General features: G+C 35.0%; 1 protein-coding gene across 3 annotated transcripts in view; it reads right to left on the reverse strand.

Annotated features, from left to right (window-relative positions):
* Positions 1 to 26,210, reverse strand: part of SENP6 (SUMO specific peptidase 6) — an 82,935-nt gene that overhangs the window by 39,845 nt on the left and 16,880 nt on the right. The window contains exons 2-6 of one of the 3 annotated variants that reach the window (XM_074819732.1): positions 23,564 to 23,657; positions 17,083 to 17,146; positions 16,281 to 16,423; positions 9,962 to 10,063; positions 4,083 to 4,103 (exon numbers count right to left, since the gene is read on the reverse strand). In XM_074819732.1, coding sequence (XP_074675833.1) covers positions 4,083 to 4,103; positions 9,962 to 10,063; positions 16,281 to 16,423; positions 17,083 to 17,146; positions 23,564 to 23,657 — 424 coding nt within the window. The remainder of the gene's footprint in view (positions 1 to 4,082; positions 4,104 to 9,961; positions 10,064 to 16,280; positions 16,424 to 17,082; positions 17,147 to 23,563; positions 23,658 to 26,210) is intronic. The other 2 variants (XM_074819734.1, XM_074819735.1) reach the window with 2 other exon arrangements.

The raw sequence follows: 26,210 nt of genomic DNA on the forward strand, positions 1-26,210 counted from the left end.
GTCTGGATTGCAGCACAGAACGTAGAGATGTCACAGTACTTTACCATGAGTGCCCACAAGCACATCACAGATGACAGATTAAATAGTTTGTTACTGATTGCATCAAGCGTGTTTCTGAAACAATTCTGCCTGCACACACAAAAGCTGAACCAAAATCAGAAACTCAACATGAATATTTGTTCATAAATTAGGATTTTTTTAAACGTTTTCTTTAAAGATTCAAATCTCACGGGATTACTTTAAAGGCAGAATTGGTGGAAATATACAGCAAAGCTCAAGCTAATCATTATATAATGAGAAGCTGTTACTATCAAACCCAATGATAATGACATTCTAAAGGGTAGAAAAAAATCCTGTAATATCATTATAGAAGATTTGAAAAATATAAACTTTCCAGTAAGGATGCATGAGCTGTTGTCTGACATGTTATAATTATCTTCCATGAGTATTTCATAACAATACGCATTCTTTTAAACATAAACGCTATCAGAAAAATTATTTTCTGTAAATGTTTTAAATATAAAACATTTAATTGATATTTAAGAGAAACAATATTGAAACTATTTGACATTTAATTGAAAGCAATGAAAACAATATGATAGATTTAGAACACTAAAATTTCTTTTAAAAATTAGTTTGACAATTCAATGTCCCTGGACATTTGTAAGTTATGATTCTTCTTCTAAAAATAGTACAGGTTGTATTACATTTTTAATATGCAACATATATTTATCTTTTTAAGATGATAAATTCATCAGTTACCATATATTGCCAAATAATTTTTTGACAATACAGTAACATTATTTACCATTGTCTGAATTTTGTGTTGTCAACAGAGACTCATACTGATACTTAATAAATAGCCAAACACAAGAATACACAAGGGCTAGCATAAAATGAGTATCCTTCTTCTCCCACAATAAAAGACTTTTACTTGTATGCTCACAATGAACCAGTGACACCCAAACCGAAGTTACAAAAAAACAGCTCCAAGTCAGCTCTGGCTTCCCACTTGGGAAGTTTAACTTGGTTAGCAATTCAAGGTCAGGTTTGAAGTTGCCTTGAGTTAGAAAAAAAGCAAAGACAATTTTAAACAGTACTTAATTTTACATTTCATCTGAAATAAATGCTTTCCTGGAGACAGTAACAGCCCTCCCAGAAGAGGGCAGCAACCTGAAGCGCCTCCTACTAGCTTCCTTTCCTGACACTCCCCCCGCCCAAAAAAAAAAAGGCAGAGCCCCACCACAAAGTTTTTACAAATGAGAAAACAAAGGCTCTCCCCTCAGCACAGTGTTTGTTGCCATTTGAACAGCTTCAGATCCATTGATACCTTCTCCAGTAAAGCACTTAATACAATGAGCAGTTTAATTGCATGTGAGTGCAGAAACAGAATGGAAACTATCAGTTTTTTAAAATTGAACGTAACATCTATCTTTAAATGGACTATTTAAAAAATAAAAAAATTCTTATAAGAGATTAAGAAACATACAGCACTTCTTGCTGCTTGCCTTCTTCCTGTTAAATCCTAATTTAAACTAATAATCTCCTGTTTCAAAAGGAATGAGGCACCAAACAGCTAAACAGATCAAGATGCAAGTCTATCTACATACTGTGTGTCTAAGAGTATTGTATCTATTATAGTAAATCTATTTCTCGTTTTTCTACAAGAAATACAATATTGATTGCTGTACCTACCATGCTAGCAAATATTAAAAATACACTTTTTTCTCCCTCTTAGAATTCTTAAAAATATTTATGTGATTTAGAATTTGCTTGAAGAACAAGGCTCCATATTTAGAGATTAACTCATTTTAGGCATCTCCTTTATCTCATCAATTACAAGCAGTATTGATTTTAATGCCTTGAAGTACAAGGAAGGCAGACCACTATTTGAAAAAAGTAACTTCAAAAAGTAGTTAAGCATCAAACAGCAAAACATTAATTACAGTACCAAGAAAGATCAGGCTCTTCGTGCAACAGACATAACAAAAATACTGAGGCAGTCTGGACTGTGGAGAGTCCTGAACTTTTGACACATCTTAACAGCTCAACGGTATAGCATTCTTGACTAAACATGTTTTGCCCAGACAGAATGGTGTCACTGATTTAGTATTTTCAGCATGCATTCAAGATTACTGCCATATTCCTTTGCTGATGGAATTGGACCTTAATATCTTTACCTTGGGCTGGTAGACAGACCTCTGTGACTCCCTCCAGTCAAAGGGCAATTTTCATATTAAAATTTTGTCTCAGGGTGGGATGGGGGAAGAAAAGGGGGCGGGGAGAATAGCGATGACAATTTCTGTCTATGCCAGAAAGGAATAAACCTAAAGAAACATCTGATTCTCGGAATTTAGGATACAGTGCTATCTCAGAGCAGAACTTTCAAAACTACCCGTGATCTGATATGAGGCACATCAAAAATACCACATATGCGCAAGGCCACACCAGCATCTAAATTTGTTGAGTTGTAGGCTCACAAAAGAGCTATCTTTAATGTGCAGCCTGGCTCTTTGAGAGGCTGCCTTATTCAGCCTTTCTTCACTCTGCCTCTGTACACTCCTATTTGGAGTCATACCAGCACAGGTAGGTTGTTGGTTTCTACATTATTACACAAAAACAGCCTAAAGCATGATAAGATAGAAGCACCAAGCTGCTGCAGTGAGATTTACCTTCAGTGTCTTATAGGAAAAGCAGAGTACAAAAGTCAAAAGCTGAAACAGAGAAGCAGCAGCACAGGGACTTGGGTTTTTAGTACGCAGGTCAGTAGCCCCATTTGGCCCAGAAAGTCGGGAGCTGCAGCTGCACTTATCATGATGGTAATGATTAAAACTAAATTTAGCAGCTCCTGCCTAAATCATCTTCCCCTGCTAGGACAACAACAAAAAGCAGGGAAGGAAAAAAGAACATATCTAGTAGTAATGGATGAAGAAACAGTGGGCGTCCCCAAGGGAAAATTAAGATCACCAGCATGCAAATCAACCCTAGCCTTCCATGACACACAGTGCCAAATTAAAAACATTAATAGCTGAATGGATAACTAGTAACATAAATGCAGCACAAAGAAAAACAGGAAAAAATACATGAACTCGAAGCCCATGCATCAAGAGAATATCCAAATCCCTTCTTTGAGCACCAAAACTAACTGATGAGTGTCTCTGATATTTAAGAAATAACAAAAGGCAGTAAAAAAGGCTTGATTTTACTACTGAATTTGAAATAAATCTAGAAAATCCCGAATTCAGAAAGAACAGATCTACACTAGATATCAGTGTTATTTATATCATTATTGGTTAAACATTATATACACTGTTTAAACAATTCAACCTAATATCAAGTGTATACTGCCAAAAAACACCTACATAGGCAGGATATTTACAAAACCTCAATTAATTCATTACTATCAACAAAACATTTCCACTTACATATAAATTTAAGCTATATAGGAAGAAAACCAAATGTATGGTATTTCATATTAATATAACAAAATATTAAGAGCAGTAAACCAAACGTAAAATGAGTGAGAAAGCCTGAAATAAGCAATGTAAAACTAGTGTGCCTGCTTTTGCTATATGTTTTCTGTTAAATCACTTTAACATATATACTTCATGAACAGAATGTACACAGTAATGCAATGAAAACCTTTAATGCTATTCAAACCAAGCTGAGATGACAGAGTGAATGCTGTTAAACACCCAACTAAGATATGCATCAGAACCATGCTATTACATAAAGTTTGCTGCTCTACAAAAAGAATTAGCCGTGAATTCTTAAATTCCAGAGAAGGTTATAATTTATCTATTTTCACATTTGATATATAAATAGATAGACAAATTTCCAGTGGAAATGTACCCAAGTTCACATTAACATGGCATTATTTCGAGATGGATGCAAAGGTCCTTTTTTGGTAAAAGGGAGAAAGTGAACCACAAAACCAGAACAAAACCAACAAACCCCCCCTCACACATGAGCAGATATTATTGACTGGATTGAATATTCTTTAACTAGCATTGGTAAAGCATTCATTCAGTTAATTTTCTTACTGCTCATTGCCATGCTCATTTCATCAACAGTAAGCTTACCTTTCCTTTCGGTCCAGATTGCTTAAAATATGAAAAAAGAAAAAAAACCATAAGATGCAAAGCCCCACATGTGTTGCACATCACTAAAATTCAAGTTATTAAACATAAACTATAACTGTTTTATTGTCTCTTGCACTCACTGGACTAATTTTCAAATGAGCATTATTTTTCACAGCATTTTTGTAACAGTAATTATAAACACACAAACAAATGTTACTTCACAGACAGCAATGGTCAGTAGTCTAAATACTACATTGTCTGGCCTTTTTCAATGTAAAATTTGATTAATTCTGAACTCAACCTGGTTGTCTCACTTAATTCACTGCAATGTAGAACCTGATATGACATATTTCTTATACATGAATTCAGATCAAGCCTCATTTCCAATCCCTGATCACTATGCAAAAGAAGATAAAACAAATTTACATTAACAACTTGTTTCCAATTATTCAAAAAATATTTATGTGTTTTGAGAAATTGAGAAAAAAAAATTCAGAAAGCACTGCTTAAATATTTAGGAGACCATGTGGAAACAGCTACTAGATAGAGAAGGACAAAGAGAAGCAATCAGCCTCCTTCTGAGGTTTGGGCTAAAAAGAATCTCTGAAAATATTTAAGAATTAGGGCCACTAGTTTCAGAAGCATCTCCTATAACATCAGTGCATGTAGCTGGTGCTCACAACTCAGGTCCTTCGTATACCAAGGCTAATACAAAAATAGACCTAACTAAGCACAGCATGAAGACAACTTGAAAACAGTATCTTTCTCTCTCCTGCCTTTTCAAAACTTGCAATACGGAATGCTGTAAACTTTTAATCTATGTGGCTGTTCCTCCCAAATATCAAAAGCCTAACAAACATCTGTCATACATGCATTACGCTAACATTATTCTAAAACAGAACAAATTCAAACTGTTTCCTGCTTTACTTCAGTCAAATAAAACAGAGTAATGATATTCGAGTAATATAAATTCATTCTTTCCTTTTCACAAAAAGAACACTCACACTCCCACGAATAGAGCAAACTCTCTAACTCTCTGTAACCCAGAGGAATGGCAGGATTGAAAGTAAACCGGTAAGAAAGTAATCCTGATGATCCTACAGAGTGCAGTATGAAAACACAATCTCCACAGTGCTCTGAGAAGAGAGTAAAAGAAATTCAAAACTGAGTATGACCACTGCAACTTAGACTGGGGTGGGGGTAATCAGCCAATGTTGCATGAAAGTAGGGAAAAATTGCTTCCAACTGGAGTCAGCCTTTACAAACAATAAACACTGGTTTTGTAAGGGTCACATCTGAGTTTATAAATCTAGTCAGATCCAAACCATGTCTGTATGGAGCCATATCCAGTATCTTTGTATCCTTGGCACAGTTAATACATAACTTGGATTAACTGTTTACAGGTGCTGTAAAGAGTCACACTTAAGAATTGTAAATTTTAATGCTAAAGAAACCTAAAGGCCGGAAAAACATTTCCAGAATGCCTCATACTGTACACTGTCATTACATTAGATGCCTCGCTTGTTTTAAAATCACAAATCATGGAATTGTTTAGGTTGGAAAAGACCTTTAAGACTATTGAGTCTAACTGTAAACCTAACACTGCGAAGTCCACCAAATCCCATATTAGTATAATGCATTTAAAAGAATTCTCACTTTGACATCTCAAAGATTAAGAAATGGGAATCTTGGACAGATCCAGGAATTATAACAAGCACTGTCCCTACGAATTGCTTCAAGCAGCTCGTGCATAAGATTTGTTAGACGTGCTGTACATACGTGCTACTCCAATGCCAAGTCTTAGAGAACAGTCAGTTAATAGCATATGCAGAACTATGCATCTATTAAACGAAGCAAAATAGTTTGAACCAACTACAACCCTAGGCTAAACTGTATCTGAAAATCTGTTGTATCAGAAGTGAACAAATTTTAATTTCATCCCTGGATTTTACTGGAAAAAAAAAAGAATAATATTTTTCAAAATATTACTTTGAAATGCCCTGTTTTGTTGTACTGGAACCTTATATTTTAAATATGAGTGAAACAGATAGCCAGCCAGAATTTAAATTAACATGTGCAAAAAAGTTGGAGAAAAAGATGAGAAATACAGTACACATCACAAGCTCCAAATTCAATATGGTAGAGATTAAAACAAAGTTTCATAATTAGCTTGCCCCATGTGACACCATCCCCACTTAAAGAACCTAGTATAAATCACAGAATCCATAACGTCAGTGCCAAAGACCCAATCTGCTCAGAATTCATTTAATTGTGTTTTTATTTTTGGTTATCCTTTCCATAATCCACTATAGATTTAAGAACAATATGTTAGGTTACCTAAAACTATTTTCCCCATGTTGTTACTGATCACCCTACCATAACACAATTCTACAAATGCAAACAATGTAAAAGAACAAAACTTGTGCTGCCTGTAAATTAGTATAGGAAAAAAACCCCAACACCTCAGAACTCAACTGCCATGCTACCAGCTTTTTTGTCTGATTTATATACCTAAAATTTTATTCTTGGTTTGCCACCCACATTCTCTACATATATTTCTTTCTGAGGAGACACATCAGAATTTACTTTTAAACTCAACTATTGTCTAATGTCAGTAAAAACCAGGAAAAAAAGATGTAAAAAATTCCCAAAGAACTAAAAATATATGGCCAAAAAAAATTACCCACTGGAATTTTGTATTATGAACAGTTCTATAGTCTTATTTTACGTTTTTTTTTTTCCTAACAACTATTGTCTTCTCATTCATAAACCTACATTTTCCATATCAAGAAGCCTTGAGATCCCTGTTCTTTTTTAATTAAAAAAACCCAAGAAATATGACAGGAGGCCATGTTCTATTAATTTTCAATTCTCTAACTCAGAAAAATATTTAGAAGCTTTCAAAAAGTAGTCAATTCAGTCAACTGGCAAAAGATACTGGAATTAAAAATCCTTTTCACAGTTCCTCTATAAAGCTCACCCTCAGTCAACTAGATCACACTGGTTCTGACATTCTCCAGTACCAAACATTGCTTGGAATTGTTATGACTACTTCCTGCCTTTGAAACTCCTAAAATATTCTTAGCATTAGAGTTAATTGTCTGTTGTTAATGTAAATGCACTACAATAACAACTCTAAAAGAAAACATATTTAGAAACATTCAAGATGACTACTATCCAGTTACTTCATGCAATACTCAGCTTGCCTATATTATGCATTAGTTTTCTTTCTGTGTGTCACACATACAAAGTTGCTACCTTTTTTTTTTTTTCCACATTACATTGCAGGCTTATAAAGAAGCAAGTCGCATAGGTGAGAAAGGCAAGCAGACAAATTTAACATCCCCTCAAGATTAAGAATCACTGGACTGGACTCTCTTGCATGCTGAAGAAGCCTACGGCACTTAACTAGATAACACGAATCCATGCTGACTGGCTGTTTCAAAGAACCATCTTACAACATAGCTTAATCAAGTACACTAAAATATTAAGGTCAACATTTAGAGATCCAAGAGTGAGCAGTCTCACATGATTTTGCTTACTCAAATAATTTTAATTAGCACTGCAGATCAAGATTTTTATCCCTTAGAATTACCAAAAAAAAAGTGAAAGGTAAGGGCATGAATGCTTAGGGATGCCCCATGTTTTCCTCAGTGGAACACTGAACAAAGATACTCTCAAAAGGACTGCATGTAAAAGTAAAGAGCACAGCTGGTTCAGCCTAAACCACACTGATAACATAAACCTTGTCTTTAATTCATGGGAAAAGTTCTGCCAATCCTCCTTAGTCACCCCTGCCTTGCAATGATGGGAAGAAATGTAAAGAAAAAAGGGACATCTCTACTACTGTATCCACTATTACAAAGAGGAAGGAAATGTCCGTGCTATTTTCCATTTACAGATGATAGTACAGTTTGAAATGGAAGGAGGCAACAGTGGTGTAGGTACCCAGGGACACAACTGCAAAATCCATTTTTCAGTCTGTTTCTTCAATGCCAAATTGCCCTAATACACATTTGGATCACATCATTTATTCACGTTAGTATGTGAGCTTTGTTTTTCTGAAGGTAGCAAATGAAAGCGAGGGAAGTGGGATGAAAAAAAAGGATGATTCCTACATATGCCACCACCCCAAAAAATCTACACTAAAAAAGAGAGTTAAAAAGGGCCAGAAGGAGGCTACAAAATGCTGATGGAATGAAGCACTCAGAATCACAGAATCATTCATGTTGGAAAAGACCCTTGGGATCATCGAGTCCAACCATCAGCTCTACTCTACAAAGTTCTCCCCTACACAGTATCCCCCAACATCTCATCCAAACGACTCAAACACATCCAGGGATGGTGACTCCACCACCTGCCTGGGCAGCCCATTCCACTGTGTAACCACTCTTTCTGTGAAAACTTTTTTCCTAATGCCCAGTCTAAACCTCTCCTGTTGGAGTTTAAAGCCATTCCCTCTTGTTCTATCACTAATGACCTGTGAGAAGAGACCAGCACCAACCTCTCTACAATGTCCTTTCAGGTAGGTGTAGAGAGTGATGAGGTCTCCCCTCAGCCTTCTCTTCCTCAAACTGAACAGTCCCAGCTCCTTCAATCGCTCCTCATAGGATTTGTTCTCCAGGCCCTTCACCAGCTTCGTTGCCCTCCTCTGCACTCGCTCCAGCACCTCGATATCCCTCTCGTATTGAGGTGCCCAAAACTGGACACAATACTCCAGGTGTGGCCTCACCAGTGCAGAGTACAGGGGGACTATCACCTCCCTACTTCTGCTGGTCACACTATTTCTAATACAAGCCAGGATGCCGCTGGCTTTCTTGGCCACCTGGGCACACTGCTGGCTCGTGTTCAGCTGCTTGTCAATTAGAACTCCCAGATCCTTCTCTTCCAGACAGCTCTCCAGCCACACCTCCCCAAGCCTGTAGCGATGCATGGGGTTGTTGTGGCCCAAGTGCAGGACCTGGCACTTGTCCTTGTTGAAGCTCATCCCGTTAACATTGGCCCACCAATCCAACCTATCCAAGTCTCTCTGTAGTGCCTCCCTATCCTCATGCAGATCAACACTCCCGCTTAACTTGGTGTCATCTGCGAACTTACTGATGATACACTCTATGTCCTTATCAAGATCATCAATAACTCGTGGGCTGGTGGAAATCCATGAAATTTGTAAGATAGGAAGAGCGCTGAATGGACAAATTTTGAAAGAAAAGTCCTTAAAGCAATGGTTAGGTCATATGTCTGTGATGCACATCAGGTGTGAAAAGCCTATAAAAGAAATAATTTTAAAACAACCCTGCAATTTATACAAGTCTGATGTTGTTTTAAGTTTTCCAAACAATTAAGTTTAACTCAGCATAGCTGAGTAAGATTTCCCAGTTTCCAGCTGTCCATTCTAACAATTATTTATACAACCTTGCTTCTGTGAGATGTCCTAGTTTACATGTTTTATGTTCTATTTACAGACTACATAGGATCAACAGATCTATAACTTAATCTTTAGATGCATTTTATTCAAACTGGAGTTGCTGTGAATTAGTATTTGATGATCACGTTGTCAGTTATGTGAATTTCTACTGCATACTATGTTTGTCCATTTCAAAGTATTTTTTAAATGTATTTCCATTAGCAGGTGCTCTCCTACTGAATACATGCCATAGTGTGCTTTAAAATTGGTAAATTCTAAGGTTATACAATAGTGAATTCTAAATGGTAAGTTTTATGAAACTTTAGTAATTAAGATCAAAGCTCATGATCAAAAATGCACCATGTAATTACTTACATTTCTTAAAACACTTCACAGCATAAGGAAAACCATTACATACAAAATCAAAAAGGACTTTTTTCAATTGGAACATCTGGAGAAACAAATGTAGTCTTACCTTTGGGCTGCTGTTTTTACTACTGCTGTCTGCGCATGAGCATGGTGAAAACGTCTGCCATGTACCACAGTTACAGAACAAGACATATTCTGAGCATTTTCACTGCAAACACACAGAAATACTGTTTAAGAAAAGACTCTGGTGTATTTGTACATAGTCTTAGCTAAAAATTGTGGCGTTCTGCTTTTACAGTAACAGCCATACAAAACCAAAAATCAACAAAGTATTTCTGAATCAATCATACAACTTGTTAGGATCCTCTGACAGGCATAGAAACATTCAGTCTAGAATAAAATAGACAAATAAGAATATGCACATTTTTTTCCTGGAAGTAAAAATAAAGATTTTTTTAAAATTTTATCACCATCCAAAACACTGTGAACCAGCTCTCCTTTACTCAACACTGTCACTGCAAAAAGATACTGCCTTTTTTAATGAGTTATAACTATTTATAATTGATTTTATACTTCCATCTATACATTTTACTAAGGCATAATATTAACTTCTTCAATATGACTTAAAGGGCATAACATGTGAACAGATTGAATCGTACATTCAGGAATTTCCCTTATCTTATTACTCATAAGGGAAAATAAATGCAGAAAATTTATGGATGTAAGATGGCTGGTATCTGAAACAACACAACACATCCCAAAAAGAAAAAAGAAGATTCTCAGGTGCTCAAATATCTCAGCAGGACTCTACACAGAGATAGTATATTCACCAATGCCTTTTATAATTTCTTTTGTTTCTTCATTTGTTGCCTTTTGACACTTTAATCTCATTATTATGTAAACCAAGCAATTCTGGAGAGAAGATTACTTACCATTATCCTCTCTAGTAAAAGCTGATATAAAGACACAGTAGATGAATAATAGAGTACTCTTTCAAAGATTGTTAGACCCTAACAATTATCTTGCACACTTCTGTGACAGGACACAAAATACTGCATTTGAAATGTTAAAAAACCATGCAACTTTTAACAGACAGCATGTTGATAATGCAAATTGTTTCAAATTATGGAAATACAATGCTTAAATTTTAATTGCACTAAATAAAATGATGCGAAAAAGCATTCCAATTGATTCAAAATATTTCTCAGAAATATTACTCAACAGAAGTTTTGCTCCTGCCATTTGTCCTGTTACGAACCATGAAAAAAACAGAAGTACCAAAATTCCCCCAAAAGCTGACAACCAATTCCTAATTCTTCCTCTACATTCCCGCAAAAGGTGAAAATGAGCAAACTGCTAGCTTGCTTTTTAAATCTGTTTTCAGCTTAGCATTATGAACCTTTTGGGAGCCTTATATTGAGTATCATAAGTCAATATTAGAAGCTTTCAGAGCATTTCTGACTGATCATGAGATGACTGTTAAGATCTGACTGATCATAAGATAGCCATGAACATAACAGAACAAGACCTATCAAAACCAATCAAATGGTAAAACTCTCTTTTCTAGAATATGAAGTTTAGAAACATCGTAAGTATTCTAAGTTAACAGTTCAACTCCTCTAAAGTAACCTAACAGCGTCCCATTCAATCACCAAAGTAAATGCACTCATCCCACATGCTTCCAAGTGAAGATTATGCAACTCCAGCTGGTCAGTCATCATCCAGACTAATTTACAGTCAACCTTCTGTTTGATGTTGTCACCTGAGAAATAAAAAGCCGACAGCTACTTGCCCTGAATACTTAAGGATGTCTCAAATCCTCTCTGGATTCCAATTTAATGTCTTTGAAAGAGATAATAGAAAAGAAAACACAAGCAAAGTACAGGAATGCCTTTTCAAATGTTTAAAACCTAAGGAGTTTAAACAAGCAAGTCACATAATCTCATGTTTTATTATTTTATTTGTTGAATCTGAGCTTTGCCAAACTGTCATGATTGAGAAACTCTAAGTCTTGTGACCCTGCAGCACAAAAAGCTGTTAAGCAGCACTTCTGCCTTCTGCCTCACTCAAGTAGTGAGAAACACCAGTAGGTGCTGGAATAGAATATCACAGCCTGCTGGGTGATCAGATTTGAGTCAAAGCAGACTGTTCTAGATGGCACACTTAACTGGGTTCATATGGTGTCAGATATGCTTCCAAGTAGGACAGCTATAAAATGCAAGCTGCTCTCTAATCCTGTTCTTTGAATAGAACATACCCAGTGTGGACAGAATCACCAGATAATTTAGTCATGAAGTCCTAGCAAGTTGCAAAATGAGCACATCCGAACTGAAATCTGGGTTTATAAATTTCAAGAAAATTAACATGCAACACTAAAACCAGGGTGATGTAATGGTCAGAAAGTTCCCTCAAAGAACAAATGTTCTAGAAGACTTAAAGAACTTACAATATATTAATGATACAGGTCTCCTTGACATACCATTTAAACCACTTAAAGTCTAGGCTCCAATGTAAACAAGATTACACTATCACATTCTATCAGCTGATCCTAAGAATTTCTTACCACCACAGATTTAAAAGGCAAAGCACAGAGGAATCTTGCACTGGAAAAAGGGATGGAACTAGAAGTAATGGGACCATGACATTTCAGGAACACAGGACACAACCACAGACTACATTAATTCTGCTGTTCATCAAATAACTTTTTTTTTTTACAAAGTATTACAAAAAAAATCTAAAAGGGATTTAATAATGTGAGAAATTTTGATACAAGTTTATTGAAAACTAGTGAAGATAAAAGCAATTTCAAGTAAGACCTCATGATTAAAAAACCCTGAACAACAAAACTATTAGGGTTAAGTAGAGTTTGATAATGGATTTGCTTAACCAGGTAACAGATGATAACTTCTTGATTGACTTAAATTTTTGTACATGCAAATGGAGATGTACAGGGAAAATTTCTTCTCACTGTCCTTGCATATCCCTTCTTTCCATCACTCATTCCCTGAATTTTAGGCAATACTGTACTACAATAATACCCATTTGAGTCAAGCCCCACTGATCTGAAGAGCTTTTCATCCCTATTCTGCAGACAAGGTGGAAAAAAAAAAAAGAGACTTCAACTTTGTGATAAAAATCACCATGAATATCTCAAGAATCTCAAGTATCTGATCTTTGTGCATTTAATCTAGCAGCTTAACTGCATGATCGACCTTCAGAATTTTCTCTAGTTGAAGAGTCCAAATATTGGAAGAGTAACTATTAAGCACCTTCTGTGCTGCATGTCATCATGAACACACCACCAGTCTTCACTACAGACAGTGACTGGATCACAAACCTTTACAGATTTAGGGATTTTGTTGTGATACATGTGTTACGAAAGGTATGATGCTATCACAGTTAAGGTATTAAATCAAGATAAACACTTATATCATAATCAAGCAGACTTAGTGGCCAAAATCTGAAAATGAGTTAAATAGTATGGGTTTTAATCAAACATTGATTGTTTATGGCAGTCACAGTGGCCTACACACATCCATCATTCCTCCATTAATGACAGTTTAGTAAGAAGGTGTAAATTCAGCATGCAGCTCAGTAGCAGATAGAAGGTGGATGCCTGCTTTCAATGTATATGATGTGACCTTTAAGTAAGGTAACACACATGCAACAGATTTTCCTTTTTTTTAGTTAGATTTTATAAATCATACTAGGTGTTAGGTTTATACCATAGTATTTGTCAACAGAAGGCAGTCCCAATCCAAATAACAGAATGTCTGAACTAAATGCTTAGACTCTTTAAAAAAACTTGAGCAATTATTTACCTTAAAAAAAAATTAAACCCACATTCCTTTACAGAACTTAAAACACACATACACAGTCACATATGACTGCTTTAACAAAAAAGGGAGAAAAAATACGTACTAAGGTTGTATTTCACTATAAATCTGACAGCCAGACAGAAGAAAATTCTAGTTTTCAGAAGACTAGAGGAATCTTATTTTAAATGATCAGCTGTACTCAAAACAAACAGCAAATATAATGTACATGCACAGTCTTCTTCACTACTCTCGTTTTGAGTTTCTTTGTTTTTAAGGTAAATAATCGCTGAGTTTTTATAAGAACTGGCCAATACGAAGAGAAGCAAGCCAGAAATCTGTATGTTATCTTATAAATCTGTTGCGTGCACTAAAAATTAAAGATTGAAACACAAAACATCATTTGCACAGCATAAATCAACGATAATGAAGTACTGTGATAATTTGTGTAAGTGTAGAAAGAATTAAAAAAAGGGATTGAAGGAAGTACCCGTGTTCAGAGTGGGCAAGAGCTGCCAAGGAAGTGCTTGAATATGTTGGAAAATAACGGACCCCAGTGCAATGGCACAACTTTTAACATACAACAAAAAACCTTGCCATTATTAAATCTATTGTATTTTAACAAAGCTTTTTAAGTTCCACATAACATCCTATTAGTCTATCTCAAAAACCAAGACATTGTCTGTATTCCCAAAGGAAGGAAGGGAAAACATAGGTGCACTCTCACCAAAAAGCTCAGTGAAATCTTTTTTGTAAATGTCTGATCTGTGTCTGATCTGATCAGGTCTGAAACATCCGTGGAGAGAATGCAATGTTTGCTTTTATGTTTCACTGGACATTGGGAAGGCAGTGATTTTGGTTTAGGTTTATATGAACAAAACCTATACAATAAAACTCCACGGGTAGAGGTGAATTTTTAAACAGTGACAGGAGAAATTAATAGTTTTATGGAAGTCTACAGACTTTTTTTGTTTTCAATAACATTTAGCTAGAAATCATGACTCTTCAGAGGAGTTCACTATTGAAAACTTAATAAAATGTAAATAAAGCATTAAAGACACTTAATTTTATTCAAAATAACCCAGTATACAATACTTAATAGCCTGCAGTTAGTTCCAAACATACATTACATACACCCGAACAATCCCCTAAACAATGGCATGTTGGTTATAATAACAATAACTTGAACTATTAAGAGTGCAGAATTTTACTCATCAGTGAAAGTTTCACTGTTCTTTGTCAAATCTAAGTCACTGAAAAAAGAATGAAGGATAAGAATATCCTTTCATTCACCAAATAAGCTAAACTATTGTTTATATGTGGTCATTACAGCAGTAGTTCCAAAGAGGAAAATATTCATAACTGGCCATCTCTTATCAGAAAATTCAGAATCTGTGGGGGTTAGTTTTGGTTTGGTTTTTGTTTATTTAAGAGTATGCATGAATTTAAGACCATTCACAAGCTACTAAAAAAACTAAAATTAGAGTGGTATGTATCACATTTGGTTAAGACAGTGGGTGAAGGCTCATCTAGGTTTTGAAATTCAACAGGATAGATTAATATGTGGGAATAGGTTACAATTACAACATAAAGGTAATAAGAGTCCTTATTTTGACTGAAGTATGAACAATTCTTGTATTTGTTCTTCTCTACCAAACTCTATCAAACTAGTCCAGACTGGAAATTCTGGATTTGTTCCCCGTACGTTAGGCTCAAAGATCAGAACTGCAGGAGAGGACACATATCAGATAGAACTTCAAGGATTTATTTTCTCAAGTGACTCTGTGATAATACGGTCCCACTGACCAACAGTGCTCTACAGATCAGCATGCAAGAATGAAGACAAGGACATTCCTCATACAGATACTCATGGGTCCGGTATTTAACAACTGGCCCAACTGTAACTAGCTATCTTATGAACTATTCCTTCCTGCAGAAGTAACCAAACTGAGTGCACTTTAGCAATATGAAATACTCCCAGAGAAAGTTACATGAATGTATCACTTTTTATTATATACTAAATAAAGCGATCAGTCTGTTACAAGCTAGGGCCAGTAGTAACAAGCAAGTACAGCACTGAATGCTTAAATGCTATTCCTGTCAGCTCTAAATGCAAGTGACAATCTCAAGCTATCATGTAGGAGTAGGAATATTTGCTGAATCCTTTAAAGGAACAGTCCATGACTCCTAAATCAAATGACACCTTGCAGTAAGGAAAACAGAAAAAGCACCCTGAGTTAACCTTGGCAATTCACAGTCATGGAAAGAAGAAATTCTTGATGGGGATGTTAGAAATAGTCTTCCACATGCTAACACTGTATAGGGGAAACAATAGCGTATGCAGACAACATTGGTAAGGCACTGACAAGTGTGCCACTGAATGCTCTAACTCTATTTTAATAACCTTTTGGTATTTTACTAATGTGCTGTTTAACATTTTGGAAGATGAAAGACCTTAATCTAGTTTTCTGTCTTTGCTCAGAAGCACAGAAGAGCATAGCTTCTTAAAATGCACAGCCGTAACGCAAATGTACTACAACTTCTACTCATTTAGCATTGATGTATATCAATGATCAAATAGGTAAGTAAACATAAAACTAAATGTGGTACCTCAGTTTCTTGCTATTTCCCATCATGTTGAGGCCAATTGCGTTCCCTTTAAAAAGTCTCAGGCTTCCAGTTTTGCCTCGCCTTGCATATGTTTTTATGGAATCACCACTGGTGCCGACAGCTCCAGGCCGACAACGAAGTGACTGTAACAACAGAATTCACATATATTAAAATACTCGTATAAAAGTTAAAGGAAAAAACAAATTACAGAATATTTATATAAATATTACTTCGGCTTCATTTGTACCAAATTTCATGTACAAAATGCATAACCGCTTTTGTACCAAATTTCACGTAAAATATACCCTGTCTGCACCCTTACTCATTAGGATTCCTTACTAAACAAAATATGAATATTTTCAAAGTATTATGAGGCATCTTGCAGTTGTAAGCTATTTCAATATACATAAAAAAACCCACAAAAAGCATGGGTTTTGCCTATGCATCTTCTCCTTTTATATACACACACATATACATGCGTACAAAAGTGGGAAATCTGACAGTAAGCAATCATGGGATATACCGATTAACATTTTCAATTTAATAAATACAATCCCATTAATGAAAATTGTCTAAACTTAAAACCAGTTATTCATGCTCATATTTTCAGAGTACTATACAAACCAACAAGATCTATAGGAGTAAAAGGAACATTAAGGGTAGGCAGAAGAAAACCTTGAGCATATGTTGCTAAATCAACACATAAACTTTCACTTTGTAATACCACACAGATGACTACGCAACATTCTTTAAAAACCTAGGAAGCTTTAAAGATATGTTTTCACCAGTAAACAGTAGTTACCTTTCTTTCTTCATTGGGACTGAAAGGCCCATCACTGTCATCTATGCTGAGCAGATTTGCCTCGCTAGATAGGAGAGAAAAACAGATACACTGTAATGCAACAGAGCACCAGCAAAACATTTTAAACACAGAGTGAGGTTTTCTCCTTCCCTCTTTAAATTTAAATGCATCACATGCACATTGTACATACATGCCTAGAACAACAGGAATGTTAAGTGGGCAACGTAGTGATCCAGATGGATGTGAACATGAACTTAAACCGTACATCAAATTATTTCACAAAAAGCAAAATTAAAAGGATGTTATTAACTCAAAATGGAGAATACTATTGAACCTTCAATATATAATAATTATATATAATTATAACGATAACAATGTTACTGACATCATGAAAGATTCTATACAGCCCTATTCATAAATTGAGTCAATACTAAGTTAACCTATAAATCAGTCTTAGTTTGTTCATGCATATCGGTGTTCAAGTATGTGGTTTAAAACCGCAGACTTCAGTGCTGTAGGAGAAGAACTTGCATATAACTAAATTTTATCCCATAGCAATTACCACCAAAATATGTCTTCCTAAAAACATTGTACTCAGTTTGGCTCCACTGCTCATTAAAATGTGTTTCTTTAGTACTTCTGTGTTTGTAATCTTCAACTATTATAATGGGGAAGAAGATATAAAAAAAGAAACCCACTCCATGATATTGTGAAAATGTATTATTTTCAATAATAGGCAATTATCCTCAAATGATTTTAAGTATTTAAATTAAACCCCCAATCATACATTTTATACTGATAGCAGCTAGATTAAGCTAACACATTCTTGCCTCCAGGAGAAACAACATGCTTCTCATCAATCCCTTCTCATCAATCTTGATAAGGTTACTCCTCTCTTGGCCACAACAAAATAATACAACCTTTAGCCAATTTTTAATTACATAGGTTTGGGGTTTTTTATTAAGATCATTCAGGCATCAACTACTTAAGAATACAAGCAGTTGTATCAGGAGTTCCAAGGGAACGGCTACAGAAGAGAAACAATGAGGAGGTGAAGATGAAAACACTTTGTAGCTACAGATATGACATGTTGACTGCAATATACATAGTGAACTTTAGCTCTTTATATACAAAGTAACCACTCAGTACTCTCCCCACCCCCCCAATTTCCTAAAACCTTTTTCCGTGCACAAGATTACCCTTCACGTTACAATTCATTCCTCCACCTTATGCAATACATATATCCTCACATCAAATAAAATAGAAGAAAAAAGTTCTTGACTCATAGGGTGAGAACTGCAGATCCTGTAACTTCAGGAGGTAAGATTGTGCACACAGCTGGTTTTGATATGGAAAGAATGATATAAATGTCAACACTTAGCCAGTGGCACTGTTGTATCTTCCTTTCATTTACAGACCACAACAATTCTAGGTGTGTAATGGTAAAATGAACAGTGTAGTGGATCATCACTAATTTCCAACAGAAAGTGTCACCAAGACAAAAGAATATAGTTGTACTTCTGTACAGACTATCCACTGATATTAAAATTTTAAAATACTGTAACTTTTTTTTTTTTTAAACTCCCTTTCAGGATAGCATATTCTTTCAAGGGAGGCTCACTGAGCTTTCTTAACCCTTCATCAGAACACAATGAGTTTAATGATTTCAGAAATTTTCCAGATCCTAAAGAATAAATGAAACCCTGCAGCACAAACATGAAATAGCAACCTATGGTACCTGCATCTCTGGCATTCACCTACTGTGTTGATCTAGCCAGATCATTTTACCTCTAGATACATTTTCCTTCTTCAGCTCCAGCTCATACAAAATTATGACAATTTTCAAAATGCCCTTGTATAGTGGCTATACTTTTAGGGTTTCAAGATGCCCCAATACTGTAACCATTTTAATAAAAGGGCATGTGGGTGGGTGAGAGAGAAGGTAACAGATTGCAAACGAACAAAACATTGAAAAAAATCCTTAAAACTGAAGAGTAGCTCTTATGGTGCAACTAAGATGACATGACTAGAAAAATATTTGGTAATTGGATGTTTTTAAAGAACAAATATTTTTAGATTTTAAGGAATGCAAAGTATATGCATCAGTACCAGAAAGGCTGTTTTTTCAGAAAGCAGAATACATAGTAACTGACTAATGTCTATTTGCTCATGTATCACATGCTTACAGTTGCCGCTTAAAAGATGCAATTTGTACAGACAGGAAAAAAACCCACTATACCACACTCCCACATACCAGACAATAATATTTTAACACTACTGAAATGAAACCTCAGTGGTCTTGCTGGGAGAAGGCTATGCCTCCACACTTTGTCACTTTTAACCAAAGAACCACAGAGGGATTTTCACATTAGAACTGTAATTTCTAACTTTTCAATACTTTAATTAAAAGTTTGTAACAAATGAAAGTTAAGTCCTTACCCAAATTTTTTTTTTTTAAGAGAAGAAGTTTAGGTAAACAGAGTTCTTTCCAAAATGGAGTTCATAATTATGCATTTGAATTTAGGCACTGAACAAGGAAAAAAATATATTCTATTTACTCATAATTTGTTTAATATTTTAAAAAATTAAGAACTCTGCAATAGCTAGATACCTCGGTTTAAGAGACCATGTTTTTACTACTATCTACAAGCAACCCAAACTTTAAACCTCTGTTGAACACTGAGATTACACTCCAATGAGCTGCATGCATATTTCTATCAACTACCAACTGATCCAGTCACGTTTCAAATGTGATTGGAATTTCTTTCCAAAAACTCTTAAATATAAAACCAGGAGGCTGACATATTTCCCCTCACAATGCACTTGTACATTCTTTATTCTAAAGTACATGGTGGTAGGCAACACATTAAAAAAAGCCCTGACATCTGAGGCACAAGGGAAGCAGTGATATTATTCTACTCACACACAATGCTATCGCGTTAAAAATAACCTTAACTAAAACTCCTGAAAATTAAGAACTGAGACTCTGAACAAAAAGTTCTTTACTAGTTTAAAGGCTGTAGTGCCTTACTAACAGGGTCGTAAAAGCAGCATGAAACATCTATATAAATATGACGAGCTGTTTTGAGAAAGGAATAAAAAGGAAAACAATACCGGAAAAAAGTAAACAGAAATAATTTTTTAAAAGTATCATTGCTTTTTCATTCAGGAATAAAAGGGAACAAGCAGTTTATCCCCTGTAAATAAAAGGGAAACAAACAAACAAAAAACTTTGTGAAAGTGTTTGTTAAGAAAGGATACCATAGGGCAAATAAATAAAACGAACCCATTTATTTGTATTCAGTTTTTTAATAAGGCTATTATTAAACAAATCTCAGTGGAAGGCCCAAGTCTGGACTATTAAAAAACCAGCATGACAGCCAAGAGAAAACTGGGCCCATCAGTTTATAAAACCATTGTGAGGCATATTGAAACATACTTCAAAAACATTTACCCAGATATTAAAAAGAAAGTAAATATAAATTATCGAAGATGCTTCATTATAATCACCTGTAAAACTAGAAAGCATCTTATAACATGTTCATTTCAGTAATCAATTTAATATATTATTCTGGCCATGTTTGTATAAGTCTTCCATCTTTCATGTCTTCTGCTACGTAAGATACATAATTTCCGTCATTTATTCTGTGATGGTCTATGCAGGTTTCAGTGTGTTCAACTGACCAACTGGTCTTTTTTTCTACTGTTCTACATAAAAGTTCCTCTCTTCCTGTGTGATGTCCAAGTACAAAGCAAGAAAAGCCTCAAGTCACTTGCTATCATCTTGACTGCTATCTGAAGTAGATCAAATCTTGTAAATCATCAAAAATGTTACTTTTACTTTTTTAAGCAGACAGAAGATTATCTGCAGGCATTTCCTTTGGGATAAGATACTTGTCAATTACCATTCTGAATTTCCATAACTCTAGTTCCATGCCTAGCAGCATTTAAAAATGTATATATTGTGTTGGGTGACAGTTTATTTTTCAAATCTTCTTCAGTTTACAAAAGTTCTTTACTCTTTTTGCGTTCATTACTTGACACCTTACCATTATGACACAGCCTATCTAATTCCCCAAATAAGTTAAACAACACACTTTTAAAATTATCTACCTATTCTAAAAATTGCTTTGGTAGGAGGTCATTAGCCACATACTCCATCAGTGTTCATCTCGCTGAGGAAAGATAATCCAAGCAAGACATCCAGTACTGACCACAACATTAGCACAGGTCTCATGGGGCAATACAAGAATACAGCCAATCCTTTAAGTGCTGGGATGTTATTCTTGGGCCAGTTCAAAACAAACTTACTGTATGTCTGCCATTAAGAGGGCAAAAAGCTGTGATAAGGTCAGACACTAAAATGCTAGTGCCTCAACAACAAGCGTGAGAGGCATCCAGACACTTGCTTCAGAGTTACTGCTTTCTCCACACAGAAATGCAGTAAATTACAAGCACTGCTAGTAAGTATCAGCATACCATAGTGAATAAGAATGACATTACCAAAAAATTGCCAGAATACATACTTATTGCATAGTACACTCAAAATATTGGGGGGACACCAAGCTTTATGTTGGAACAGTTCTATGAACTAAAGCTGCTAATCTTTGAAATGTTCTGCTAAGGGTAAAGGGAATTTAAAAAGAAAAGGACAATTTACTGTCAAAATCATGTGTTTTCTAAAGGTTCCCGTCTGTCAGTGTTTTGTTATACAGAGTAAAAACATATGAGAACAGCAATATACACAAAGTATTTCAGAATGCTCAAAGCTTACAATGCCATTAAGACAAAAAAACCCCAGGTGTTACCAGAAGTACCTGGGCAGCTTAAAACATATAGCTCTTTGGAGGGAGTGAGAAGTTGCCTGAAATGGTATCAGAGGATGAGTAAGCAAAAAAAGCAGGATCTCCAGTTTAAATCAATTTTCAACTACTCTTTTATCTATACTTCCAGACAAGATTCTGTGTAATTCACAGGTATAAAAACAAAATACTGATGTGAGTAGGTAACAAAATTTCAATACTGACTACAGGAAAACTGTTTATCGTACAGAATATTTGAAAGGAATGAAAAATCACTCAGAAAAACCATCTTAAAATCAGACACAATTATATAAAACATATGTTCTATAATCAGTTTTTAAAACTTTTTTTTTTTAGCATTGCTACACTATACATATCTCATTCTGTGTTCTTAAGTGAACATCAACTGGAGACAGCAGTAAATTACTAGAAAGAAAAAAAAGCTGCTGTGCTTACAAATGTGAGTCACTTTTACTTCTGAAGACAAGTAGAATGCAAATACTAACTGTATTGTATGTACCACCGCTACACTTAAAACATATTACTGTGCACCAGAAATGGATGTAAAATTGCTAAGAAAAAAAGCAAGCTTAATTTTGTAAAACTAAAATGCCCTTGAAAATCTTTGAAAAAGTGGTCTTAACTTCTGATAGTTGTGTTGTCAAAAGCTCTTAATGCTTACCTAACACTTCAATGAACTTCTGAACTCATTTTTTAATGACTAAACCAGCACATTTATTAACATTTTCTAAGATTACAGCACAGCCTGCTGCTGCAGCCTAAGTGGTTATGTGTCTGGTTTTCTATCTCCCTTCCAATGCACAATTATTTGGCAGAATATTACAAGAATATTATAAGAATTTATATAACAATATTATAAGAATTATTTTTGTACGTAACCACAGGATTCATTTCTCATTACTGGAGAATCATAGCATCCTTTTTAAACTTGCAGGTCTTACTCTCCATATATCTAAGAACAACAAATAAACTTAACATGCATTCTTCATGCATGAAACTTGTACTTTTAACAGTTCATTAGTCCTTCTGGAAAGAAATACATTAATATTGAGAAAACATAGTAACAATAAAATGTCACAAGAACAAAGTATGTATTCAAACTACACGCATAGGCTTTAAGCTTTAGTCAAAATCCAAACATACCAAGTAAAGAAATAAATTACCAGGGAACAAAACCAGTCTTAACTTTACCCACTGAGATAAGGACAAGGGAGAAGAACCTACCATCTTTTAAGCTCAGTTTAACTTGATATAGGTCTACAGCTACAGAAGTACCTTAATCATAACTGTGAAGTACTGAGTAGCATCACCACTAAAGGAAAAGTTGAAGCTGCTTGGATACCCTACCTTTCAGTTTCCTTACTTTGCATGTTGATGTATTTCTTGTCTGTGTTCCTTAGACTTTCACAGTAGCTCCAAGGACAGTTGCAACACTTTTGAAATGTACTGTGTGCTATGTCTAAGTCCCATGTTTACAGTTAAATTTACATTATAATGCATTGTTATATGGCAATACTATTTAAAATAATCACTTCTTTGAAAACATTTTTCTTAATCACTGATTATGTATTATATATTGTTTCTTATTAATAAATTACAAAAAAGTATTTATTTATAGACACTTTTACTTTCAATAGCCTAAATAAAAGGATCCTTACTCTTTCTCTGTATCTCCTTCACTTTCTTCTGCATGATCAAAGCTCCAATTATTTTTAAAACCTCCATCTCTCTTGGACTGTGATCTATCCAAAGCTGAAATGAGAACAAGTTAAGGTAAGTCTTAATTTCAAGCTGAGTTATTAATCAACACAAACTAGAGGAGTAAACCAGATGCATATATTTTCCCCAAGTATTTATTTTACTGATGCCAATGTTTAACTATCATTTGACAAAATAAGTTCATCAATGCAGTGGTGCCTCATTATCCTAAGTAAATACAAGTGAGTATCTGTCAGCATCTTGATTACTAAAGCACAAATTAGCAGGCTATTAAAAATTATGACACAAGGCAGTTTTACAAGGATTTCAACTGTTTTACTGACACCTGTAAATTTAAGGGTTCTCCGATATGAACTATATGCCACACGCAGAAAGGGTCCTCACATTCATTATTTAAATGTCTAATACCCAAGTACATATTTAATTTTTCCATATAAAAGCAACAGTTCTGAACTGCCTCAAGTACAATTTCAACACAATACCTTTTTGCAATTCAACATCAGACACTAACTGAAATTTTGGTATTAGCATTAAGTAAAAACCTAAACTTTCTGAGAACAGTCACATGACAGCAATATCCAACAGTATGGACATTTTCATATAATATGATGGCACGGGGGTATTCTTAAGTGAAGGAGGTCCAGAGCATGAAGACAGCACTCATTAAAGCAAGGCACTGTTCACACCAGGCCCTAATTATTGCAACTAAGAGCTGCCTCACATAAATTCTATAAGACAAACTATGCAGCAGCTTTGATTTTGGTGTAATATTTAAATGTGTCTTTTCTTACTGTGTTTTTCTTTACATAGTTGGAAACGCATTTAGAAATAATGAACACAACTCTATGTTTTGATAGGAAAGAAAAATCACAACCAATAACAGATGTCTAGGGTAAAGTACAAACAGTGCACAAAGAAATATTTATAGCATATACAACCTTTGCTTCCAGCTACTTGCATGTACCAAGGACTTCCTGAGCCATGGATGATATTTTTGTGTTTAACAGCCTTTGCTAGCCTTTTTCTTCTACCCACTTGCTTTTTTAACCAACCTTACTTTACAGAATCAACAGCATCTTGCTGCAGACAGTACCTCTGCTTAAATATGTATTATATGAGTATCTCTTTTCGTTTGTTCTGATTCAATCTGGAATCTTTGGCGCCTAATTAGTACTCTACTCCTCCAGTTCTTGTACTTTGGAAGACAGTAATAAGTAATCCTTCCCTATTCACTCATGATTGTATAGATCCCTGTTGTGTTCTTTCATGGTCATCCTTTTCCCAGGTAGAAAATGAAAAAAAAAAAACAACAGTCTTTTAAATTTTTCCTCACATAAAAGCTGTTTCATGCCTTTAAATCACTCTCAGTGCTTCTCTCTGAACCTCTTCTAGTCTACTGTTCCCTTTTTGAGATGATGATACCAACATTATGAGGAATATTCAAGATGCATACATGCCACAAACTTCTACAGAAGCAGCGTGATGTTTATGTTTTGTTCTTTATTCCTTTCTTAATAAGTCTTAACACTGGATTCATTGTTTTCACTGCTATGAAGAACCACATTGATTTTTATGTACTAGATAATTACATCTTTCACTCGTGATTGGTAAGAACCAGTTCAGAGGCAATCATTGTCTACAAAAATTCTCTTTCCTACTTCTCATTCAGATTACTTCGCATTTACCTACACGGAATTTCATGTAAGATTTTAACCCACATAACCCAAAACCTGAGCATCTGCAATTTTCTTTAAGTAGCTAGCCATTATACTAACCCAAGAAAAGTTTGTAACATCTACAAACTTTGTCACCTTGCTATCAAACCCTTTTCCTTATATCTGTGCACCAATGTTAACACAGAACCTTGTGGAATTCAATGGGTTACTCCTATTAACAAAATGAACCATTTTTTGCCCTCTCTTTCCATCTGTGGCCAGTTATTCCTTATAAAACTTTCCATTTTATCCAGAGGCAACTTAGCCTCTCCAAAAGCCTTTGGTAGAGGACTTTACAGAGGGAACAATGAAACAAATTCTGGTCTTCATTATCACTTCTACAAATCTGGGTTGTACAGTCACAAAGCTCACTGATATAAAGTTCCTCCAATGCCTTTTTAAAAAGTTGTTATCGTACTAGCTACCTTCTTTACCTGCAACATGCTAGTCAGTAGCTCCTTTATCCCAGAGTTCCTCTTATAACACTTGGATGAATGCCATTTGATCCTGCTGCCTTGTTCATTGTTTGCTTAATGTACTGCAATTTCTTCCACTGATGTTTCACTTTGAGTCATATACTCTATTACAGTTCTTCTTAAGAAATATTCTGGCATGAAGACCTCTGTAAGTGTTGTCAAAGTGAGTGCAAGCAATTCTGTTTTACAGCTATGACCATACATTCTCCAAAGCCGCTCGGTTGCATACTGACCTTACAGATGCTCCAGAAACTTTTCTTATTAGTTTAAAGAAATACTTAACAATAGTTTTTATGACTGTTGGGAGTTATTCATCAAAAATTTTTCTGCCTGCCTCATTGTAAGTTAAATCCACCAGCTTTTTTATTATTCTCTATTTTCATCATTCAGACAAA

Source organism: Strix aluco, chromosome 3 (assembly GCF_031877795.1).
Source record: "Strix aluco isolate bStrAlu1 chromosome 3, bStrAlu1.hap1, whole genome shotgun sequence".
NCBI classification, from domain to species: Eukaryota; Metazoa; Chordata; class Aves; order Strigiformes; family Strigidae; genus Strix; species Strix aluco.